The sequence below is a fragment of the Anolis sagrei genome, chromosome 4 (genome assembly GCF_037176765.1).
Source record: "Anolis sagrei isolate rAnoSag1 chromosome 4, rAnoSag1.mat, whole genome shotgun sequence".
Classification (NCBI taxonomy): Eukaryota; Metazoa; Chordata; class Lepidosauria; order Squamata; family Dactyloidae; genus Anolis; species Anolis sagrei.
Window position 1 is genome coordinate 90069118 of NC_090024.1, and position 24633 is coordinate 90093750.

The 24633-nt window shown below is 40.9% G+C and overlaps 1 protein-coding gene across 2 annotated transcripts in view; it reads right to left on the reverse strand.

Moving 5' to 3' along the window:
• Positions 1 to 456: 456 nt before the first annotated feature.
• The window catches only part of ZCCHC2 (zinc finger CCHC-type containing 2), a 33897-nt gene continuing 9720 nt past the window's right edge, over positions 457 to 24633 (reverse strand). The window contains exons 4-14 of one of the 2 annotated variants that reach the window (XM_060774713.2): positions 23906 to 23977; positions 23070 to 23182; positions 21532 to 21626; positions 20690 to 20773; positions 17907 to 17964; positions 16326 to 16458; positions 11762 to 11826; positions 10182 to 10276; positions 8047 to 8175; positions 4281 to 5726; positions 457 to 2275 (exon numbers count right to left, since the gene is read on the reverse strand). In XM_060774713.2, the coding sequence (XP_060630696.2) occupies positions 2208 to 2275; positions 4281 to 5726; positions 8047 to 8175; positions 10182 to 10276; positions 11762 to 11826; positions 16326 to 16458; positions 17907 to 17964; positions 20690 to 20773; positions 21532 to 21626; positions 23070 to 23182; positions 23906 to 23977 (2358 nt within the window). In that variant the 3' untranslated portion in view covers positions 457 to 2207. The remainder of the gene's footprint in view (positions 2276 to 4280; positions 5727 to 8046; positions 8176 to 10181; positions 10277 to 11761; positions 11827 to 16325; positions 16459 to 17906; positions 17965 to 20689; positions 20774 to 21531; positions 21627 to 23069; positions 23183 to 23905; positions 23978 to 24633) is intronic. The other variant, XM_060774714.2, reaches the window with a different exon arrangement.

Sequence of the window (24633 nt, forward strand, 5' to 3'; positions counted from 1 at the left end):
CTCCGGTATAGCGTCTTTAGATTATTGGGAGTAGAGTGTAGTTAAGTATTAAAAAAAAAAACTTAAAACAGGGGGGGAGATATTTGGGTCTAAGATTTTGTTGATCCACAATTCCCAGGAGCCCCAAGTAATGGTGAAGGAGATTAGGAGTCGCAGGCCAACATTCATAAAGCTCTGATACTGGTCACATTTGCCCACCTGATTTAAGCAGTGAGACAAGCCCCCCCCCCCCCAAATTGCCAACAATTCTGCTGTGGTCTGGGCAACGTGCACATTTGGTTGTGGATATATTTTTTTACCCTCCTCTGCAATTGTCTTGGGTAATTTCCATCAAAGTTTAAGATAGCCAGAGCATGCTAAAAGATCTTGATTCTTCACCTTTGTTTGATTCAGGAGACAGGTAAGACATTTCAGTGTCATTGTCATGTATAATTAAGTACAATATTTTCAAACAGATGTTTTCCCCTCTTTTTATTGCTGTTAATTCCAGGAAAAATGCTGCATAAAATCCAATCTGTTCTAGAAATATAAGTGACCTTTCCAGTACATAACATTTCAAATATCAAAGTATATGGTAAACATACAAATAAAGAGAAGGCATCATACCTATTTACAGTACAGTATCTTAAATCATAAAATAAGTCCCATAGGTAAACTGGCAGATAATTGAGAATGCCAACCTGTTGGTGCTTTAACACCCTCACTAGACTCAGAAGCAGTTATTTCTTTTTAATGTGGTCCAACTTACCCAGCGCAAATATTTTTTTAATTAAAATAATTTCTTACGCTTATTTTCTTTTAAATTAAAGCTCTCATCTATCTCGTCGTCCCCTCACTTCCAAAATATATTGGTGCTATAAATATAAATGCTATCTATGAAGAAATGTAGTAAATCAAGTTTCTTCAAGTTTTTTGTTTAGTAATTAGAAGGAATCAAATATGTTTTGACTGGTTCCACCTGCTGTGTATTTATTTTTTTAATAAAAAAATAAGTAAAACCTCTATTTTTGCTATTAGTTGTGAACCTAACAAATGGTGGTAGTTCAGTGTAGATCTCAACAGTCAAAAGCTTTCTTCCAGATAAACTCAGTGCACTTAAGAAATCAAATATTACCTGGAAGCAATTTAGTACATCTTGGCTTTTAGAAACAAAATACAGCAGCGTTAAACTTAGTGATATGACACTAACATGATCAATCTTCACACTCATTGGAGTCTTTCACATTATATCGTGATCACACAGTGGTAAATTGTCATAAGAAAGTGACATTGCTATTTGGTTCTAGTATACAAACACCCAACAGATTGTTAGAATACACACAGGTTTTTGTCCAGATTCAAATGAATCATTTACATTCTAAACACAACACTGTAATAACCTTAAAGGGGTGTTAAAATGTAGCCTTTTTTTTTTTACTGACACAGAATTATATTTAAGAAAAGGTATTTGCTGCCAACTTCCATTACATATGCGAACACACAAACTAAGGCAGTCATACCAGTTACTCATTTTAAACCAACAAAGTTTTTTTAAGAGTACAACAAAATTAAAAATTATTTGACTTAACTCTATTTCAGAAATCTGCTCAGAGTTCACGCCATTTTAAACCTTTACCATATTCTATTTATTTTTTTCATTTAGGCACGTAAGAGCTGTACATATCTGTGAATCTTTCATCTTTCAAAAAAAGCAAGCAACAGCCCCACCAATTCACAAGCACAAAAATTTAGTAGAGTCATGGACAGGGGTCTATTTTGGGAGCTCAACATCCATCCAGTCCCATTGAGACAACGTAGAACCAGCAAAGGTGGAAGAGAATAGCAGCATGAGAAAAAGAGGGGAAGGAAAAGGTGACATTTGGGAGCATGACCCAATTTCTCCTTTCAACCATATGGCTGTTCAACCAGTGTAGTCAGAGATTAAATGACCTTTACAAAATAATGCAGTAAACATTGCACATCTCAAGTCTTCAGTGCAAAAAGTCTATTCTCCAAATGCTTTTTGATTGATTGGCTGAGACAGCCACATGCTTTATGCAAGTCAGACCAGGAGAAAAACAGCTTTCTTCGTTTGTATCAGAACAGGTGTTCATGAGCAATGAAAAAATGCAACAGAACATAAACACACGCAAGGAATCTCTCAAATCCAAAGAATTCCCCCGATCTCCCAACCTTCATTTTGGTATGCAGGCAATGTTTACTTGGTTTCAGTCAGCAGAATCCAACGTATCATTAGAAGGGGGTGGGGGAGGTGCATATCTCAATCTGTAAGTGCCTAGAACAGGAAAGAGAACTTACTAAGTCACTGCTTGCACTTAATATATTATGAGAAAAGCTACAAAGCCCCCAAAGTAAACATACTCCTCCACTGATGTTATTCAACTATCTAAATTCTACATCTACATAAATGCTAATTTTTAAATAAAAGGAATGTTATCCAAACAACCACAAGGTGGCTATATACTCAGATATAATGCTAAACAATGGTTTAGCTTTAAAAACTAAACCAAATTATCTCCCCCTTCCCTGACCAAATGTTCCCTTCTCCTCTTTCCCTTCTTTGATATGGCTGCAATGAGGAGAAAGGAATTTTCAGATTGTTATAGGATAACCACACTAATTACATGGATGCAGAATATAAGGCCCTTCAGATTTTGCCAGACCGTAACTCTCACCGATGTCTATGATAGCAACAGCAGAAGACTGCTACAGTCTGGCATGAGCTAAAGGGACATATGCTTCCCACCCTTTGTTTAGTGGACTATCTCTGAACACAAAAATATTGTTTTAATTATCTATGGTAGGGGAAAACAAGCCAACAAGCCAACTATGGGTTGCTATGAGTTTTCCAGACTGTATGGAAAACCGCCTTGAGTCGCCGATTGGCTGAGAAAGGCGGTATACAAATACAGTAAATAAATAAATAAGGCCATGTTCTAGAAGCATTCTCTCCTGACAATTTGCCCACATCTATGGCAAGCATCCTCAGAGATTGAAGGGTCTGTTGGAAACTAGGCAAGTGAGGTTTATATACCTGTATTTGGAGAATTTCAACAGAAAGGAGGAAACCTTGATAATGAACAAATATATGGTCACCGGTTTTAAAGAGCAACACTAAAAAAGCAGAAGAATTCCAGACAAGTATCAATCAGGGCCAGCTAACACTTCCCAACAAAGGATTCCCTCAGGCAGCAATCAGCCAGGTTTTGAAGCTGCAAAGCCATTAAATGTGAATCAAGGTAGACAAATACAACACTCGCACTTGTCTGAAGCAGATAAGAGTTCTTTCTCCTACCCTGGACATTCCACAGATAAATAAACATCATTTGCCTAGTTTCCAACAGACCTCACAACCTTTGAGGATGCTTGCTATAGATGTGGGTGAAATTTCAGGAGAGAATGCATCTGGAACACGGCCATACAGCCCAGAAAACTCACAGCAACCCAGTGATTCCAGCCACGAAAGCCTTTGGCAACACATCCTAAACTATGTTTTTAAAGATTAAACACAGGCTGTCCTGTTTCATTTGGCACCATAAGCTGTGTTTAAACTAAAATGGAAGACAGGGCATCCAAAATGTCTTTTATTAACGGTCAGGGCAGGTAGGTGGAGGAAAACCAGGGGAAGCTAGGTTTGTCTTTACAGCACAATGGTCCAAACAAGCCCATATCACTACATTTAGCATCTTTAAGCCATTTCACTGTTTCCATTTTCAGAGCACACTACAACCAGTTAAACGGGCCTTTTCTGTTCAAGTTTCAGACACACCAGAAAAATAGGGATTCCTTCATTGTAATGATTCATTCATACTTAGGCATATTTACATATCTCTACAGATATGTTTGTTAAAAAAGGGAAAGCAATCAAGCTATAGACAAGTGAATAGCCTTGCCCATTTTTTTAAAATAATCAGCACAAAGCATTTCGGAATTCCTAATACAAAAGTGTTTTTGCTGTACTATTTTGACATGGGCCACTGGAAAAGACATCATAAAGCCTAATGACTTAAGGAAACACTTGAGTTTTATTTTGCTTTTCCCAAATGGGGATTATTTGGTGTGTTTGCTCAAATTTCATTTCATTATGACACTGTAACAGGTTAGGCCTTTTACAAACTACTCAATGGTTTTACAGACAACCCCTCCCCCTAGTACACACATACACACACTCACATTCACAGTCAATGCGAAACAATCCACAGACAGCTGAACTGGGACAGCATGGTCAATAACAAAAACTAAATGAACTCAGAAGCAACTGTGTTGGGAATTATGATTACCTTGTTGACTGGCTTCCATGGATGACTGCTTACAGTCCTGTGCATAGTGCCCACTAACACCACAATTATAACAGGACACATTCCCATTCTTCTTGGGACATGATGCATTAGTATTGGCAACTACATTTTGAGCTGGATACACAGGATAGAACCTCCCATATCCTGCCATTTGCTGCATACCATAGTTGGTTTGGCTCCCCATGACTGGGTCATGCATCAGCCCATTTGGGTAGGGGCTCCGGTGCAAGTAAAACGGAATCTGCGTTCCATTAGTCTGATGCGCTTGGTTGAGGTAGCTACCATTGCAAAGCGATGGCAGAGTAAAGAAAGGTGGAACTCGGTAGACTTGTCCAGGAAGTGGGTTGTGATAAAAGTAACTGTTAATCGGAAGACTTCCATTGGTCCCACAGCTGCATCTGCGACCGCAAGACCCACAAGGCCCAGACCCCAACTGCTGTGGAGACAATAGTGTCCCGTTTGCATTAGTATTCCCAGCAGCACTAATGTAAGAGGTGCTATCGCTTTGTGCAGTGCTGTGTGTCAAAGCAGGACTGGGACTAGGAGCAGGGCCTGGCGTGTGGGTCGGTATTGCAGGAGGAACAGTAGGTTGGACCTGACTAACACAGAGGCCAGAGGATGGAGGAGGTGGTGGTGTTGATGCCACAGTGTTCAGCACAGTAGAACTCTGATTGGGCAATACACTGGTAGCATGAAGAGTCACTGGCACAGGAAAAGGAGCTGGTGGGAGTGCTGTGGAGAGGCCAGCTGCAGAAACTACTACTTTTAGACTGGGAGACTGAGGAATCACTCCTGCGCTTCCCTCAACATGAGGCACCATTTGATTTAAGCCCAGCACATGGGAGGCAGGTTTTGAGACTGGATCCGTGGTAGGAACCGTGGATCCCGGAAAGTTACCTGGGTTGTGGACTGGGATAAAGGCAGTGGTGGGTGATCCGATGCTTAAGTTTCCTGTTTGTTGTGGTGGTGCTCCACTAACTGCACAACTTTCAGAGGATGCCTGCGCTGCAGGCATTTTCATTCTGTGCACTGCAACGTGCAATGCTGGGCTGCCAGGCTGGACTGCAGGTGGGAGGAAGGTGGCTGGCAAAGGGGAGGACAGCAGTTCTATGTGTTTCTCGGATTCACCCACTGAGCCCATTCCAACAGGAGTTGAATTTGTAACCACCATCCCTAACGCTTTTCCATCCGTGGGTATCGGTGGTGAAACAACTGTTTCCGGCTTCTGTGCACCATTAAGCACCATACAATGCAGGGCAGGCATGAAGGAAATGTGTTGGAACTGTGGATTCAAAGGATCCTCAACAATATTCGGATTGTCTGATCTCACTGAAACCTGTGCTGGCGACTTAGTAAGATCTGCAGAACTGTACCCAGTAAACCTCATCATGTTTGGGTTCCCAGAATCTTCAGAATTGCTATCGGTATCTGTGGAAACAAGGCATAATTAAACAATTAAAACTCTCAAGTTTTTAAAAGCATTTTAAATCTAAAGCCTAGTTATATCACTAGAAAGGAGGGGAAATGTTAAGGCTTTCTTAAACTGACTTGTATAGCCTGTTAACTTCCATTTCCCGTTGCTTATAAAAAGTCATAGAGTTGGAAGAGACCACAACCTTCTGCCATACAGGAATAAACAATCAAAACACTATTCAATATTACAAACAAAAGCTAAAAAGCAGTAATACAGTAAATTATCTTTTGAACTGTATGTTTTTCTTTCATTGATATGCTCAATTATTTCAATACTGTGAATATTTTAATGTTTGCCTTTAATGTCTTTAATTGTATTGATCCTTTAAATTGTGAGCTACTTGAATCCCAACTGTGAGGAAAAAAGTGGGGCATAAATACTAGAACTACTGCTACTGACAATGATGACATCATCATTGAAACCGCTCCAATAATGCACCTATCATGTAATAAGGCATTTTCTTATTACTAATCTAGTGGATATTTGTTTTAAATATTTAGTAAAGGTAAAGATTTCCCCTGGACATTATGTCTAGTTGTGAGGGGTGGTGCTCATCCCCATTTCTAATCCAAAGAGCTAACGTTGTCCATAGATACCTCCAAGATCATGTGGCCAGTATGACTGCATGGTGTGCCATTACCTTCCTACAGAAGTAATACCTATTGATCTACTCACATTTACATGTTTTCAAACTGCTAGGTTGGCAGAAGCCGGGCTTAACAGTGGGAGATCACCCTGCTCCCCGGATTTGAACTGCCAACCTTTTAGTCAGCAAGTTCTGTAGCACAGTGGTTTAACCCGCTGTGCCACCAGGAGGCCCTTTAAATAATTATTTAAATAAATATTTCAGCCTTTGGAAAAGCTGGCAATATTTCCAGCCCCAAGGGCTGCATCTGTCACTATGGTGGGAGAGACATGTTACACCTATACATATATTCATCTCTTTCATTTGAATGCATGCATGCATGCACATGCAGATATACACATTATGCCCCTATCTCCACAGCAAAAGTTGTTTCCCTGTGATAAAACAGTGATATTGGCAGACTGGTCAGAAGCTTTGCCACCCACTGCAATTTGGATGTTTAGTTGTCTGTGGGAAAATGTGGCTGAGTTACCCCTGGCTTTGGCGATAAACCAGAACGTTATCTGCTCCTTGGTGACCAGTCAGGACATAAATACAATTCCCAGCAACAGATACTAAGAAACCTACTATATGACACTAGAAAAAATATTTTGCCATGACTACCAGCCATCATGACTACTGTGAATTTATAGTCTCCTCCTGCATTAGCATAATTGCTTTGTAATAGTAAAGATACAAAGTAGTTATGTACAAATATAGAAAAAATAATCAAATTTAAAATAACTGTGGTGAATGTTTTAAAAAAGCATAGGCTGAAAAGCCAAACTGTATATCGTGCAATTTTAACTTTGGCAAGTTGCATAAAATCAAGAATGGGTCAGGCATGCCAATCTGGATGAACTGAGCAAGCCAGCTCACCTCTGGCAAAACCCACAGTTCTATCTCAAATGAACTTTACCTTAGAAAACAAATATAAAGCAAAAGGTGCTACAAAAGAAAGCTGAGATTTGTTGGTATATATGAGACAGATGAAAAGATGCAGCTACACAGAATGATTTTCTCTTTATGGTCTCCATTCAGGAGAGAGGAAAAAGATCTGGGAATTTTTCTAGGTTACATTGTGGTACAATGCCTGAATGTTTTTGAAGATATTCTGCTGTTTAATTAGACAATGATGATTTATTTAGAGACAGGCGCCTCAATAGAGTAATGATGGGTAATTGTAGCACTTCCAGGGCCTATTTTTGCCCTCTCTGCAAGCCAGCACAAAAGAGCAAAAGCAATAGCCAGAAGTCCATTTCTGTTTTTCAAAAACAGGTTTATGTCAAACAGGTGAGGGCCACAGCTCCACAAACACATTTCAAAGACAAATTGCAACTTTTGGAGGCTTCCAATAGAGGCAAATTCAGGATATATTTTCCCAGAGAAAAGGCAGTCAAGGAGTAGGGGTGACTAAAAGCTATAGAAACAGCTCTGAGGGCTGCAGGCAACCCCAAGAAACGCACTCTTCCCTCCCTAATTTAGAAGTATCTTGATTATGACTCAGAATCTACTCTGTATTATCAACTATATTAACAGTAAAATTGTTAGGTCTGCGCCTGAACTCAGCCCAATACACCAATCCAAATTTTAAAAAAAGATAAAGTGATTCTCTACATTCTTATCATTTTAAAACATATAAATACAACCTCTGTCTTTCTCTTCTTCACTTTCAAAGCTTTCCCTTCCATCATGTCGTGGACTAGAAGGAGAACTGTAACTTTCTGAAGAGGTTTCTCCACATGTGTCATGTCCAACAGTAACATCTAAATTTGAATCTAGAAAAGATTTCATATCAGCAAGGTTACTGCTGAAGACCATCAATGAATATGCATTATCAACTTGTATCTTTCTGCATCTTCCATTTCTTACCTTGCATCTAAAACTCCCAGTTTTCTAAGACAGTTCTACTCAATGATTTCTACTTTCAAAATAATAAATGAAAATGTTTAACAGTAACACTAAAATAGAATTCACTAGAATCTATGGTTGGGAGTCAAAGAACTACTTCATCTACAAAGGATTTGGGCATGCACTGAATCATAATTGACCTGACTAGCATAATTTTCCTCTTCCAAATTAATTATTGGATGCTTCTATCTGGCATACTTCACAAAAAAGTATGCCCATATAGGCCAAAAGAAAAACAATTCCAAAATCCATTACTGGGGCAATTAATACTTTTATTTGAACACCACAAGTGTCACAAACAGTGACAGGTTTTTAAGTTCACAAGAAATCCCTATCAGGTAAAACAGGAAAAAAGAAAAGAAGAGAGGAGGAAGAAAGCTGGCTGATAACATCAGAAATTTCCTTTGGAATAAAATACAAGGCTAGATCAAATCACAGTACGACTTTCATTTTAGACATACAAAAGAAATATGATTGCACTGGAGATGCACGGATCCAACTCCCACTGACAATGAAGACCTGTCACTTTTTTTAGGGGATGGGATTGTTTCTGTTCTATATGAGATCTTGGACCTAAGGAGGTGAACATTGGGAATGCTGTTATACTACAGAGACAGAACTGCTGTTGTAGATATCTAAGACTTCTAAATCAAGTATCTGATATTTAATTTCCTAGTTTGGTTACAATATTTTCCTGGTGGTTCTGTAAAATTTCAGAATGCGGAATGTCAATAAGACCAGTCATTTTAATCTAGGCTGTTGCACAGGGCACATAAGTAACATTTATACCTGGCAAATGTTCACTTTGATGCCATCTCAAGCCCTCATAGTCCTGCCAGTGCAGTGCAGATAACCACAAACCGTCAAATTAGTTCTTGACTCCTAGACTGAAGAAGGTTCTCCACCACAGACCTGAATATTGTCAATCAAATCACAAAAACGCTTCCACGTGTTTCTCTAGTAACTCAAGAGCAGACTGTAACCCAAAAACCTCACTCACTGATCTCTTTTGAAGGACTGCCTTTGTTTTCAAGGCTTTAGCGGTTATTTTTCCAAGCAGAGATCGGCATATACTACTTGCAAGGCCCTGATGGGATTAAACCAAACATAATGGGTACTTCTAAGAGAGTATGGATGACTAAAATTTTAAAGGGTGAAGCTCATGATACCAAGGATTTAACTATCAGTGAAGGTGTACAAGAGGTGTAGCAAATCATGAGCAATTACAGAAATTGCATTCCCAACACCTTAAGAACCACAGCTGTCCATCCCTGCAGCAGGCTTTTATCTTTTTGCCAGAAATTAACTATATTCTGGACACAACAATAAAAAATGAGGTTTTTTCCTACTATCAGCTTAAGAGATACTGTATTTTTCAAAATTCCCTGCCTCTGTGCTGTAGATTAAAAGTTAGGGTTGTTACAATTTTGAAAAATTGATTAATAAAAAAGATTAATGGCTGAAGAATGTACTTTGAGGATATACCATGAGTTCTTATTACAATGGTGAGATGATGCTTGCTTTGTCCCTTTCCACCAGCATTAGTGATAGAAAATCTCTTCCAGAGAGGTCACGGACAGTAGCCTGGTTAAAAAACAATTACATGCAGGTGCAGAACCCAGAAGCAAAACACACTGAACAGAGACCATGACCTAGTATATTGACTCTTTATTTTAGGAGACTCCAGCAGCATGCTTTTTGCTAATGGAAACTAGATTTGAGGACAACCTCAACATGAAACTTGACTTTGTCTTACAAATTTAACATATTATTGCATATCAAATGAATACATAAACAAATGCTTCATAAATCAAAAGAGAATTTATAAGAAAACTCCATTGTACCAAAACAGCCTCTTAAACACATTTCCTACCTTTTGCTATTCCTGGGTGGAGATCGTAAGTATCTGCAACTCTTACACAGTTACTTCTGATAGCTAATCTGTTATCATTTCTCTTCCCTTTATCTCTATGTGGGGGAAAAACATTTGTCAGAAGAGTATGTACAATGAATCTCTTTGCACTGGGTACAGCCCTGAAAACTTGAGTACTAAAAGTTGGCTAGAATGAAAAGTTCTTGAAGCAAAATATTTAGCAATTTATGGTGGCCATTATAATTACTTGTATTAAGACTTCACTGCATCAATGTAGTCATATATTTCATTTTTATGTATTTGGAAATCTGTAATTAGGCTGTTAGATTAATATACCAGCATTTATGCATGAAGGACAAGCAATACTTATTCTTTTTTTTTGCTAACTATCATGTCAAAAAACAATATTTAGGCACTGTTGACTATATACAGGCAGATAAATACAGTCCCTTGGTATTTCAGGAGGCATCTTTCCTTCATGCATTGCTTTCTTCACCACAAATAAAAGAAGTCCACTTGTGGAAATATTTCACCACAGAAGCTCCTGGCAGCTCAAAGAAGAAATGGGGAAAACATACACATCACGTATTGTGAACCACATGTTACTTTAGAATGCTATAAGTGAAGATCAGAAGAAAAAAAAGTTTCATTATTTATTTAAGAGATTTTTGCCAGGTGGCCAATCTTGTTCCTTTGAAATTAGACTAACAATTTGGAAGTAACTACTGATCTTAGAGCTCCAGCTTGCTTCAAAGTAACCTTGAGATTTCTAAAGCATTCCCAACCAATTAAACTGAGAGATTTCATCAGCATGTATCTTCACGTGCTTGCAAAATTCAAGATAGCTTTAGAAGACTTCCTTGATTTCCTCCCTCCAAAACATGTATACCTTTCCAAAGATGTAAGCAATCCAAACTGAAAGAGCAGCTGCTGTATTGTAGAAAGGTGGGGTATAAATTCAAATAAATAAACACAACTACCTAATGGTATTCACATCCACATTCAAAAATTTCATTTCAAGTTGTAAGACCCATTTGCCTCCCCGCCTGCCATCACCTACACCTCATGCAAAAGTGCTGCATGAAGGAGGGAACAACTGCCACCTTGACTAGATCACACGAATCTAGACAATTTCTGCAAGAATTGCCTAAATTCTGCCAGACTGAAGAAGGATTTTAGATTATCTTAATGTTTCTAAAGCAAAACAAAGCGAGACAGGCGGATGTAATGCTTCAAACTATTCAATGTTAATATAACATACAAGAGGCAGTAGTTGAAACAAAGAAAATTTGCCCTTGCAATATGCTTTCCTTGCGTGCAAAGAGGCTACCAACACCTAACTATGTTACGGATATCTTTTTACTTTTTGAGTATTCTTCTGTTTGTAGCTTATAACATTCTACGAGGGTTGTGTTTGTTATCTTAAAATAGTTAGCTAAAATATCAGTTACACTGATTATAATATTGTTTTTAAAAGACACTCGTGTTTCGTTTACCATGAACAAATACCAAACTCCACATGCAACAGCCGTGTTTGTTAAACCACTAAAATCATTTTTAAAAGTGAAATTAACACTTACTTTTCTGGCTGAAGCTTTCCTTTCTTCTTGCTTATCACAGGCAAATTCCTCTTATCTCCTGTATTCTAGATGACAAAGTAACACATATATTTTCTGATAAAAATTCCATAGTTTTCACTAAGGCAATAGAAACAGCGGGAACTCTGAAAGTCATGCTGCTGCTCTTTCTAGCTGCTGCTTTGTTCCCTTTCCCCTAATGAAATATCCTCCTTCTCTAAGCATCTATTACCCAGTTCTCAGGTGTGACATGTTCATCACTGAGAGCCCTTCCACATAACCCTATATCCAAGAATATCAAGGCAGAAAATCCCACATGATCTGAGTCAACACTCAGATAACCCAGTTCAAAGCAGATATTGTGGGATTTTCTGCCTTGATATTCTGGGATATAGGGGTGTGTAGAAGGGCCCTGATTCTTCTTTAAGTTGTAATCAGTATTATTGTAATTTACTATTATTATGAACTATTTACACTCTCAATTTTTTAAACTAAATCAGGACCCAGGGCAGCTTATCAGTAGCACAAAATGTTATTATGTAATTATAATAAAAATTAAGCCCATGGTTAAAAGGACATTTTGCTATTATATTATGCTGCCATGTGATAATATATGCCTTAGGGGTGGTGTGTGTGTCCCCCTCGATGGACTGTCACCTTGTCGTGGTGAGGGGGCTTGCGTGTTCCGATGAACCTGTGGGCACAACAACTGGAGTCGTGCACTCCCAGGAGTGGCCGCGGGGGAGGTCCCAGACCAAGCACAGTCCGAAGACCCAAAGACCTCAACGGCGGAGCAGGCGGAGGATAACATGGCACATGTTACAACGGCTGCGAAGGCGGAAGAAGGCTGCAACAGACTGAGAAGCCATGGTCATTGTGTTAAACTACATCACCAGTGGAACCTCATCTGTGAAGACTGTGTGTTGTTCAGTTGTGCACTGACCTCCACACATTAAAAAAACCCACGCACAGGCGTCTTCCAAAGAAAATAAAAACCAAGCAACCAAAGTCCCATGGCGATCAGCGAGTGGCGACGGGGGCAGGACTGTGAAATCTGGAAGCCCCTAGTCACAGACTGGCACATGGGCGGTGGGTACGGACTCAGTCGTTCTACCTCAAGGTCCGAGGCAGTTGAGTAGTTCGGCAGCTGTATCCGCGACTGAGCAGCCCTATTGAGGACCCACTCTGCTCACCCCACACGGGGAGGGGGCTAGAAAAGGTGCCCTAAACATAGTCTGCCTCACTTATCCCTGACTGGACTGCCGCGTCCAGTGGGGTCACCATCCTGCGGCCAAAAAAGAAAAATGAACTTCGGTACGTGGAACGTACGGACTCTGATGGACAACAGTGACAGTGAACGCCCCGAACGCAGAACTGCCATCATTGCGAGGGAGCTGGGACGCTTCAACATCGACATAGCAGCCCTTCAGGAGACCCGGAGAGCAGGAGAGGGACAGCTGAAGGAAGAAAAAGGAGGCTACACCTTCTTCTGGAAGGGACTGCCCGAAAAAGACCAAAGAATGCACGGAGTTGGCTTTGCCATCAGGAATGATCTGGTGAAACATCTGTCCGAAGCACCCACTGGCATCAACGAACGACTCTCAACCCTCCGAATTGATCTTGCCAAAAACCAACGGGCAACCATCATAAGTGCCTATGCACCAACACTAGACGCTGATGAAGACATCAAGGAGAAATTCTACTGTCAGCTGGACAACGTCCTATCGGGGATACCTAAGGAGGACAAAATCATTCTCCTGGGGGACTTCAATGCAAGAGTCGGGCGAGACTTCGACCTGTGGCCAGGCACCATAGGAAAAGACGGGGTTGGAAACAGCAACTCGAATGGCATCCTGCTTCTCACCAAATGTGCGGAGCACAACCTTGTCATCACCAACACGCTCTTCCGCCAGAAAAACAAGTTCAAGACATCATGGAAGCACCCACGGTCAAAGCATTGGCACCTCTTAGACTATGTAATCACACGTGCCAGAGACCGCCGTGACGTACTCCTCACAAGAGCCATGACAGGTGCTGACGACTGCTGGACCGACCACAGGCTAATCCGATCCACGATGGCTCTCAAGATTGCCCCCAAGCGCAGACTCCAAGGAAGAAAGACAAGGCGCAAAATGAACACCCAAGCCCTTCAAGAGCCCTCCAGGCGAGCCCATCTCCAAACAGCACTCAAGGACCATCTACCCACAGTACACCCCGAAAATGTTGAGGAACACTGGAACAAACTGAAGACCTCCATCATCCAAGCCTGCGAAGAATCTATTGGATACCAAGCCAAGAAACATCAAGACTGGTTTGACGAAAATGACATCGAGATCCAACAGCTAATCGACAAGAAAAGGAAAGCCTTCCAAACATGGCAGAGAGACATCAACTGTGCTGCTAAGAAAAAGATCTACGCCAGTGCAAAAGCTGAGGTCCAAAGAAGGACAAGAGAACTCAAGAACATCTGGTGGACAAAGAAGGCTGAAGAAATCCAACACCTGGCAGATACCCATAATGCTCAAGGATTTTTCAAAGCCACAAAGGTCATCTATGGGCCAAGAAACCATGGCATACAGCCTCTACGCTCATCAGACGGAACCAAACTCCTGAAGGACCAAAAGTCAATTGCACTACGTTGGAAAGAACACTACCAAAGCCTCCTAAACCGCAGCTCCAGTGTGGCCGAAGAGGTCCTCTCACAAATCCCGCAACAACAAACCAGGGATGAGCTTGCAGCACTGCCTAGTTTGGAAGAAGTCAGCAATGCCATCAGCCAACAAAAGAACAACAAAGCCAGCGGACCGGATGGGATCCCTGCTGAAATCTTTAAAGAGGGAGGACCTGCGCTGACACACCAACTCCACCAGCTCATAGAAAAAGTGTGGGTGACCGAGAAAATCCCAGCAGACTTCAAGGATGCCACCATCATCACCCTCTTCAAAAAAGGGGAAAGAACAGACTGCGGAAACTATCGAGGTATCTCCCTTCTAACCTCCGCTGGGAAAATCCTCGCAAGAATCCTTGCAAACCGCCTTCTGCCCCTCTCAGAAGACACCCTCCCAGAATCCCAGAACGGCTTCCGCCCCTCCAGAGGAACTGTGGACATGATCTTCACTGCACGACAGCTCCAAGAAAAATGCAGGGAACAAAACCAACCTCTGTACATGGCATTCATCGACCTTGCAAAGGCATTCGACACAGTGAATCGCAGCGCTCTCTGGACCATCCTCCAAAAAATCGGGTGCCCAAGCAAATTCGTGAACATCCTGCGGCTCCTCCACGATGACATGATGGCAACAGTCTTGGATAGCAATGGCTCCCAAAGTGACCCATTTAAGGTGGAATCGGGTGTCAAACAGGGATGTGTTATTGCCCCAACTTTATTCTCCATCTTCATCGCCATGATACTACACCTTGTTGATGGGAAGCTTCCCACCGGAGTGGAAATCATCTATCGGACAGACGGCAAGCTATTTAACCTCAGCAGACTGAAAGCCAAAACCAAGGTCACAACAACATCTGTTATAGAACTCCAGTATGCTGATGACAATGTCGTCTGTGCGCATACAGAAGAAGATCTACAAGCCACTCTCAACACCTTTGCAGAAGCATACACAAAGCTTGGCCTGTCACTGAACATCGAGAAAACCAAAGTGCTGTTCCAGCAGTCACCAGCCGTCCCCTCTCCAATGCCAGAGATACAGCTTAATGGCGTAACATTAGAAAATGTCGACCATTTCCGCTACCTTGGCAGCCACCTCTCCACCAAAGTCAACATCGACGCCGAAATACAACACCGCCTGAGCTCTGCAAGTGCAGCATTTTCCAGAATGAAGCAGAGAGTGTTTGAGGACCGGGACATCCGTAGGGAGACCAAGGTGCTTGTCTATAAAGCTATTGTCCTCCCAACCCTGCTATATGCCTGTGAGACGTGGACTGTCTACAGACGTCACATGCAGCTCCTGGAACGATTCCATCAGCGCTGCCTCCGGAAAATCCTGCAAATCTCCTGGGAAGACAAGCGGACAAACGTCAGCGTGCTGGAGGAAGCAAAGACCACCAGCATTGAAGCAATGGTCCTCCAACATCAACTCCGCTGGACAGGCCACGTTGTCCGGATGCCTGACCACCGTCTCCCAAAGCAGTTGCTCTACTCCGAACTCAAGAACGGAAAACGGAATGTTGGTGGACAGGAAAAGAGATTTAAAGATGGGCTCAAAGCCAACCTTAAAAACTCTGGCATAGACACTGAGAACTGGGAGGCCCTGGCCCTTGAGCGCTCCAGCTGGAGGTCAGCTGTGACCAGCAGTGCTGCAGAATTCGAGGAGGCACGAGTGGAGGGTGAAAGAGAGAAACGTGCCAGGAGGAAGGCGCGTCAAGCCAACCCCGACCGGGACCGCCTTCCACCTGGAAACCAATGCCTTCACTGCGGAAGAAGATGCAGAGCAAGAATAGGGCTCCACAGCCACATGCGGACCCACAGGGAAACCCATGATGGAAGACCATCTTACTCGTCCAACGAGGGATCGCCTAAGTAAGTAAGGTGTGTGTGTATTTAAAGTACCTGATCAAGCATTGTGCAATGTTCCGGATGCTGTTGAAGTACACAACCTTTTCTTCTCCAGTCTGGCACACCATTGTGTTCAGAGTGTGTTATGCCAAAGCCATCCAGCGAAGAGCATTTTGTATTAACCGTGCTATTATAAAAGATACATAAAATATTGTGACTAAAGGTACATTCACTCTTGCACTCCAACAAATGCAAAGGTGTTTTTTTTTTTTACTGGTCCCTGCCAGATTTTTTTAAAATCACGTTTCGTCATAAAGATTTATAGCACAGAGTTGTAAATGTTGGAACTCAACCACATCCTGTACAAGTTTAGATAGGCAGAGCTGGCAGGGAAAGCCTGTTCACCACTGGCCTCTCTGCTTGCCTGGCACTCTATTCTCTCCTCCTATCTCCTTGTTTGTTAGACCGATACTTCTCAAGTTCAAACCTCTTTTTCTGAACACATGGCAAGTGTCTGAGTCTGCCATTTTCTTCTTCTCCTGTGAGCATGGAAAGATACAGGATGTCTGCTGTGAGTTAGACAGATAGATAGGCCCTGATTTACTTTCCTATCTAGATATGTAGTTCTTAGAATAATGTTTTTTGCAACTGTTAAAGCTTGGCTCTGCTCCCAACTTTCAGAAGCTCAACTGCTCTACTGCTGGCTGGCCTCTGAAGCCCCCCCCCCCGCCCCGCCCATTGCTGCCAATGGGGTGGATCTTCTCTGAGTTAAAATGGAACTTCCAGTTGACAGATCAATAAATGGTATTTTACCCCTCTCGAATTCTGGCAGTTCCCAAGAAAACAGAACGGGGGCACCCGAAAATAAAAGACTAAAAACGGCATGGGATTTACCTGAATTGCACAGCCCTAGTGAGTATACACATGGCCGCAGCAGCTCTGAATGGAACAGAATCCTACTCTTTATCTGCTCAAATATTTGATTTTTTTTTTACTGCAGGCATAGTGTTGCAATTCAAAAGTGAAAAACTGTTCTTCCAGCCCCCTTTACCATTCTTCCAATATCAATCTTGCTTAAAAAAAACTGGTCTAGTGAGGATGAGGATGAAAGAGGTGGACGAGTATTTTATTTATTTATTTATTCATACATATATATTCTGCTTATTATCTCCCAAGGGAGACTCTAAGCAGCTAACACTACAAATCATAATAATGTGTAAATTAAAACCTAAAGCATATAAACATTCAAATATATTTAAATATAGGACTTTTACAATACATAGTTAAAACGAATAAACCATTAAAACACTATTAAACTACATAAAAAGTAGTATAAAAGTGTTATTAAAAAGAGCTTCACTGTCAGAGTCTGTTAAGGAAGGTATGTACTGTATATTTAGATTCGCAACAGTTCATTATTTTTCCATTCACTTTACACTTCAAAAACATAGCTACAATTATATCAGTTACAGTCTAGAATTCCAATTATGTTGGTGGAATCTTGATTTCTAACACCAAATACCAGTTTAGAAATTCCTAAATTAACATATTAAGAAGCAATATTTTACAAAGAAATCAAGCAACACATTGATTAGTTAAATGACAAAAGAATGCATCACAATAGTTAACACCTACTTGGCAACAGGACATTTTCCATTATGTTTCTTGTGAACTGCTGTATGCTGTATAATTTCTGAATTTAAAAGAACAAGAAAAACCTTATCAAATTTAGTTTATTTAAACCAGAAACTCTCCTCCACACAGACTTAAAAAACGTCATTTTTATTGAATTTTAAAAGTATGAGTACAAACAAAATAAACATCTGAGTCTCCTCCTGTGTTGCTGAAGCTCATTCACTCTACTGCTGGCACAGAAAGCTTCTGAGCTGCTAAACTGTTGCTACTGCTATTTCTGCTGCTTTACCATATTTAAATGCCTTTTCCTTTTTTTAAAAAAAAAAATTACCCCAACACAGAATTTGTCTGGGAATTCAAATGTTGGTCTTCCTGGGTCCTAGTAACACCATACTGGTAAACATTATTCATTTATTTTACTCTTCATTCCAAGTAAACCTCATCGCCTCAATTTAATAATCTAAATAAGAGAGATTTCTCTGTTAATAATAATCTATATATATAAAATCCGAAGTGGCGTCCTACGAGGAAGCAAAACTCAAAAACCCCCCAACAGAAATCAACCAAAATTCCCATGCACCTTCCTTAACCCACTAGGTACAAACAAACAGAATCAGAATTAAGAACAACAAAACAACACATCCACAAAACGACAAAACAACTGAGCATGCGCAATGGCGGCCAGCCACCAGTTCCCCCGCGTGCGCACATGGCCTGCCGGCCAACGCTCTCTCCACGAAGCCCTGCCCCCACCCCCCCTCACCGCGCAAAGCCGGAGAGCCTCAGTTAGCTTACGTGGAGCCCTTTGCCCATGCAGCCTTCCCTCGGCAGGAAAAAATTGCTGCGATTGCTGGGAAGGGAACGGAAAGGCGGGGGGGAGAGGGAGAGGAGGGGGACAGGCCACGCCCCCATCCTCCATGCTCCTTCACTCCTCCTCCCCAAAGCCAAAGCCCCGCCCACTCCAAGCCCCGCCGCGCCGCACGCCGCCTCAAAGCCTGCTGGGAAAGCAGCAGCAACAGAGCATCCACGGAGCATCCACGCAAGGAAGGGGGAGGAGGAAGGTCCACAGTGCTTGAATGAAGGACCTTCTTCTCTCCCTCCCTTCCCTTCTTTCCTCCCTTTCCTTCCTTCCTTTCCTTCCTTCTCCTTCCTTTCCTTCTTTCCCTCCTTCCCTTCCTTCCTGTCCATCCTTCCTTTTCCTTCTTTTCCTTCCTCCCTCCCTTTCCTCCTTCTTTCCCTTGCTTCATTTCCTTCCCTCCCTCCTTTCTTCCCCTCCTTCCCTCCTCCTTCCTTCCTTCTCCTCCCTCCCCATTTCCTTCCTTCCTGTCCCTTCTTCCTTTTCTTCTTTACCTCCCTCCTTTTCCTCCTTTCCCTTTCTTCATTTCCTTCCCCTTTATTTCCTTCCCTCCCTCCTTCCTTCATCCCCCTCCTTTCTCTCTCTCCTTCCTTCCTCCCTTCCTGTCCCTCCTTTTTTTCCCTTCCTTCCTTCCTTCCCTTCCTTCCCTCCCTCCCTTTTCCTTCCTTCCTAACCCTCCTTCCTTCTTCATTTCCTTCTTTTCCTCCCTCCCTTTCCTCCTTCTTTCCCTTGCTTCATTTCCTTCCCTCCCTCCTTTCTTCCCCTCCTTCCCTCCTCCTTCCTTCCTTCTCCTCCCTCCCCATTTCCTTCCTTCCTGTCCCTTCTTCCTTTCCTTCTTTACCTCCCTCCTTTTCCTCCTTTCCCTTTCTTCATTTCCTTCCCCTTTATTTCTTTCCCTCCCTCCTTCCTTCATCCCCCTCCTTTCTCTCTCTCCTTCCTTCCTCCCTTCCTGTCCCTCCTTTTTTTCCCTTCCTTCCCTTCCTTCCCTCCCTCCCTTCCTTTTCCTTCCTTCCTGTCCCTCCTTCCTTCCTTCTTCCTTTCCTTCTTTCTAAGAGATAAATACAATATTAAATGGAGGGGACAGTCAAGAAGTAACAAGAGGAGGGAAAAAGGGAAGGAAGGAAGGAGAGAAGCAGGGAGGGAAAGAAGGAAAGAAAGAAAGAAAGAAAGAGAAGCAAGAAAGGAGAGAAGGAACAAAAGATAGGGAAGAAAGGATGTAACCAAAGAGCAAAGAAAGGGAGGAAAGAAACAGGTAGAGACGGAAGAAAGATAAGAGGGAAAGAAAAAGAAGAAAGGAAGGAAAGGGAAAGAAGGAGAGAAAGAGGGAGGGAAGGTTGGCCACAGCAACGCGTGGCGGGTACAGCTAGTAATAATAATAAGAAGGAACGATAGCTTTGTATCTTTTGAATAGCCACATGGTACTTTGAAGAAAGCACTTTCCAACTATTTATTTTTCACACATGAATTGCCCTGACAAGGTGGTACTTTTTCTCTTCCTGGATTCAGTGATGTTTCGCAACAGGTAGATGCATCCCTTTTTTTCATCCTCAAAGGGCATGTGAGGATAAAAAAAACCTTTGATTTTGTGTGTGGGAGTAAATTCAAGAAGGTGTGAGCCTCCCTAGTCTTCCATAGTTGCCCACTGCTGCTTTAATGCATATAAACAGAGCTTTCTGATTCATACAACTAGCAAGAGACACCTGTCCTCGGCCCAGATATACAAACCAAAAACTGCTTTCTGACACACTTCAAACATTTATTGAGACAGCATAGACCGAATGGTTCAGTATTAGAACTGTCACTAGTTTTCACTCTAATTTTCACTTTCATCAAACCAAGGCTGTTACTATGACAGTTCAAAATGTTATCTGAAAATACTTTTTAAATCAAACCAGATAACAATGAATCTTTTGCAATATATGCCTACCTTCTTCCTGACTTGAAGCTTCTGAGCTGTCCTCTTTGAAATGTTCTGGTATCTTGGATGTCTTTAGAGACGATTGGAAGTTATCTGAAAGGGCAAGAGTTTTAACAATTTCAGAAGGCATGATTTGAAAGGGCTTAACCATAATCGCAAGGTAGCTTTACAAAGAGATGGCAAATTAAGGGCTGTAGAAACTCCATCATCTTTTGTGGCTAATGGTATCGACCTACAAAACATCTACACTAGACTGAGAGGCCCACTGTACCAATGTAGACACTAACAAAGGACCCTCAGTATGGGGCTGGAGGTATCTTGTCCCAATCTAACACATTAGCATCTAGAATGGGATGAGTTGAAATAATGGCCATCCGTTTTCAGCTCATATGGCTATTTAGTGAGCCATAAAAACATAAACTCCTGGATATTTTTGTATCAAATGGTTGTAGAATGGAAGATCATGGTCTTGTTCATTTTTTCCTGTCAATAACTCTGTCCACCCTTCCATTACAGTTCCATATTCTACTATAAAATATTCTCAAATGTGATTTTTGGGGGCTGCAGGAGGGAAATGAAATATTGGTAACATCAGAAGCCTTCTTCTCATACCACTGCAAACAACCCAACATGACTATCTTCAGGCTAACATGTAAGAACCATTTTGACAACACCTGTCTAATCTTTAACTTCCAAGATTTAAGGATTACGATTCAATCAATGTTCACTATTACTTCTCAATAAAAAATGTTTCTTGAACTAAATCATGCCCTCTAATATGATTCATGAATCAGATATCAGGAAACTGAGATGAGTTCATATTCCAACAGGAAGAATTTTAAGTTTCTTACTTTGTGCATGCAATGATTCCGAGGAGAGCGACTGGAAGAAATTGTTTACTTTCTGATTCTGGAGAAAAGCTTGGGAAGTAGTTGAAAACAGCTGCCTAAAATACAAAAAATCCATGTTAAACAAATTACCTACTCCATGTAAAGTTAAATTTACGAATTACTGTTTCATTAATTCATACCAGTCATTCCTCCTTTAAACTCTAATTCAACATATACCCTGTCAAGTATGTAATCAAATCTCTACAAAAAAAGTAAAGGTCAGATGCCACAGTGTTATTCCTACTCCAGTCATCTGAAATTCCATAACCATAGCGAGAGGAGGAAATTGATTCCAGAAACAAAATCTGCTTCATACATTGTGTATGCATACACATATGTAGAGGCAATCCCCGAGTTACAAACATCTGACTCGCAAACGACTCATAGTTAAGAACGAGGGTGAGACAACAGAGAAATCTACCCCTAGGAAGGGACATTCACCCCAGAAAGAGTTATAATGGGGAAAAGTTGTCTCAACTGAAGCTTTCTCACCAATCCTTGTTTTCACAACAAGCTAAATTTTTCAAAATCCAATTATCTAAGGGACAGAAAGTGAGATGAAATCTTCTGAACAGGGGCACAACTTGCATACAAATTCAACCTAAGAACAAACCTACAAGAAACTATTTTATCTGTAAATGACATGGACACACAATGAACGTCTCATATATATATATATATATGCATATTTGTCAACTGTCACATGCACTTCTAGCACTAGGGTAATCTGAACGAAGAACTTTTTCTAATGAGAGAAATATTAAACTTGTTTAAATGTCTGTCCTGCCATCCCCAGTAGATCCTCCTGGATAAAATAAACATTTGGCTTCATAGCCAGCATCACCAAAAATCCCTCTTTCAACTCTCCCGGACTTCTTGATCCCCTTTCTCTTGATAAAACAAAGCCTGTTTATTCCTCCGTTGTGCATCTGATCAATTTAAAATGCTGGTTTTCATTTAACTCCCTGCCACATTTTAATGATTTTGTACTATGCTATTTCTCCTGTTGTTTCTAGCTTTATTACAACACACACAGCCTTAGCACATGTGTGACCTGACCTTTCCTTCCCTACATCCTGGGATTTCTTCCTGCATGCTGTAGTGTAGTAGTAAACAGTCAGAGAATTTCCATGTAGATAAATCCCATTTGTTCTGCTGAGCAGTTTATCTTTTTCTTTTCTCCACCACAAAAACAATCAGACTTCCATTTGAAACCAAACACTACTTTTCAAAAGCAGTATTTATGGACTGCCACTTCAGTTCAGACGCAGGACTGAGGCAGGAAGGTAATAGGAATTGGTTCTCAAACTCACTGAAGTTGCCTATGTCAGTATTGATAACACTGAGTCAGATAGGTCAATGATCTCACTAGGCATAACGCTGCTTCCTATGTAGATCTTTAGTTAAATAGATTGATTACAAAAGAAATATAGGAAGTTATAGTACCATGCCAATTGAGTTTTATAGAAAAACATCTATATTAATTACTCAAGTTTTACCTTATCATAGGTTCTAAGTCTGGGTACCTTCTTTCTTCTTGTTTCTGTAACCCTTGATGTAATGCTCCCAAAATAGTCTTGTCAAATGCTTCAGAAGAAAGATCCCTTGGAAGCTGAGGAGAAGTATGTTAGTTACTGGTAATTAGATCACTACTCCCAGTGTTTCTCTTTCCCATCTCAAAAAAAAAAAATCACACATTTGTCAAGTAATAATGGGTTTCTGAAACATAACTAATAACTGCAGAAAACTAAAAATTAAAATTAGCTCAATTCAAGTTTAACACAGTCTTGCTCTGATGAGAAATACTTCTCAGGTGAGGAGGAAGCAATCATATTGTACATTACAACTATCAACTGAAATTCGTTGTGTACATTGGGACAGGGAAACTTTTTAAAAATGAAAGGCAAATAAGCCATGAAATGTCAATAATGGGCAGCATCCAGAGATGGATGGGATCATCCATTTTTCTCTCCCCCGCCCCCCATGCATCTTCTCTGCAGCCACCATCAGTTCAATGCCACACAATAGCCACTAACAGAATTGTAACAAAACTGCTCCTTTACATATGGTAATTCCTAAACCCATCTCAGCTGTGCACATTATGTGGTTACAGCTGGAAAAAAACATTATCACTTGACAACTAGAATTTGATTTTTTCCATCCAACCCTAAAAAAACGGTTACCATTCTGTAATAACTATCAATGCAAAATGTATGTATTGTGTTCACTCAACAAGCTTTTTGTTATCCACTGATACAAATCAGAATTGTATCTTAAGGATATACAGGACATCGAGCTATCTATTCATAACAGGTAATCTTTTTTGAAAACTTACTTTTAGTAAAAATTCCTGTAGTTCCTGGTGTGTTTTAGTTACACAAGATGTGGAATGATCAGACCAGATTACCTGATAACAAAAACATACCAACAATTATAAAGCAAATCTTTATAAGATTAATTAATAATATAAATAATAAACTTTATTTATACCCCAACACCATCACCCCAATGGGGACTTGGAGCGGCTTACATGGGGCCAAGCCCGGACAACACGTTACAGCAAACAACAAGCAACATCATCAAAATTACATAGAAAAAAGTATAAACACAGTAACAAAATAACATTCCAATAAACACAATCACGATAATAGTGGGCAGGCCACATGTACAGGATAAAATGATTAAAAACTCTAATGAGATAAAAATAGGAGCAGGTTATTTGTAGGCATATTACAACTCTCTGTGACCAAGGTAGAAACCACAACAACAAAAAGGTAGACTGTTGTCTGAGGTCCCTTCTATACTGCCATATAAAATCCAAATTATCTGGGGTGGAGAAAATAGGTTCGTTAAAACATTGTTTCTTTTTCAGAAGTAATACTGAGAAAGTTCTAACCACCGCAGAAATATTTACTTATAACTTTAAAAAAATCTTTATTACATTTCTGAATTGCACTTAATCAGAAAAAAGGAAATGCACAGATATAGGAAATGCACAGATAACAGTCCATGTGAAAGGGATCTAGTAGTCTTAGGGCCCCTTCTACACTGCCATATAAAATT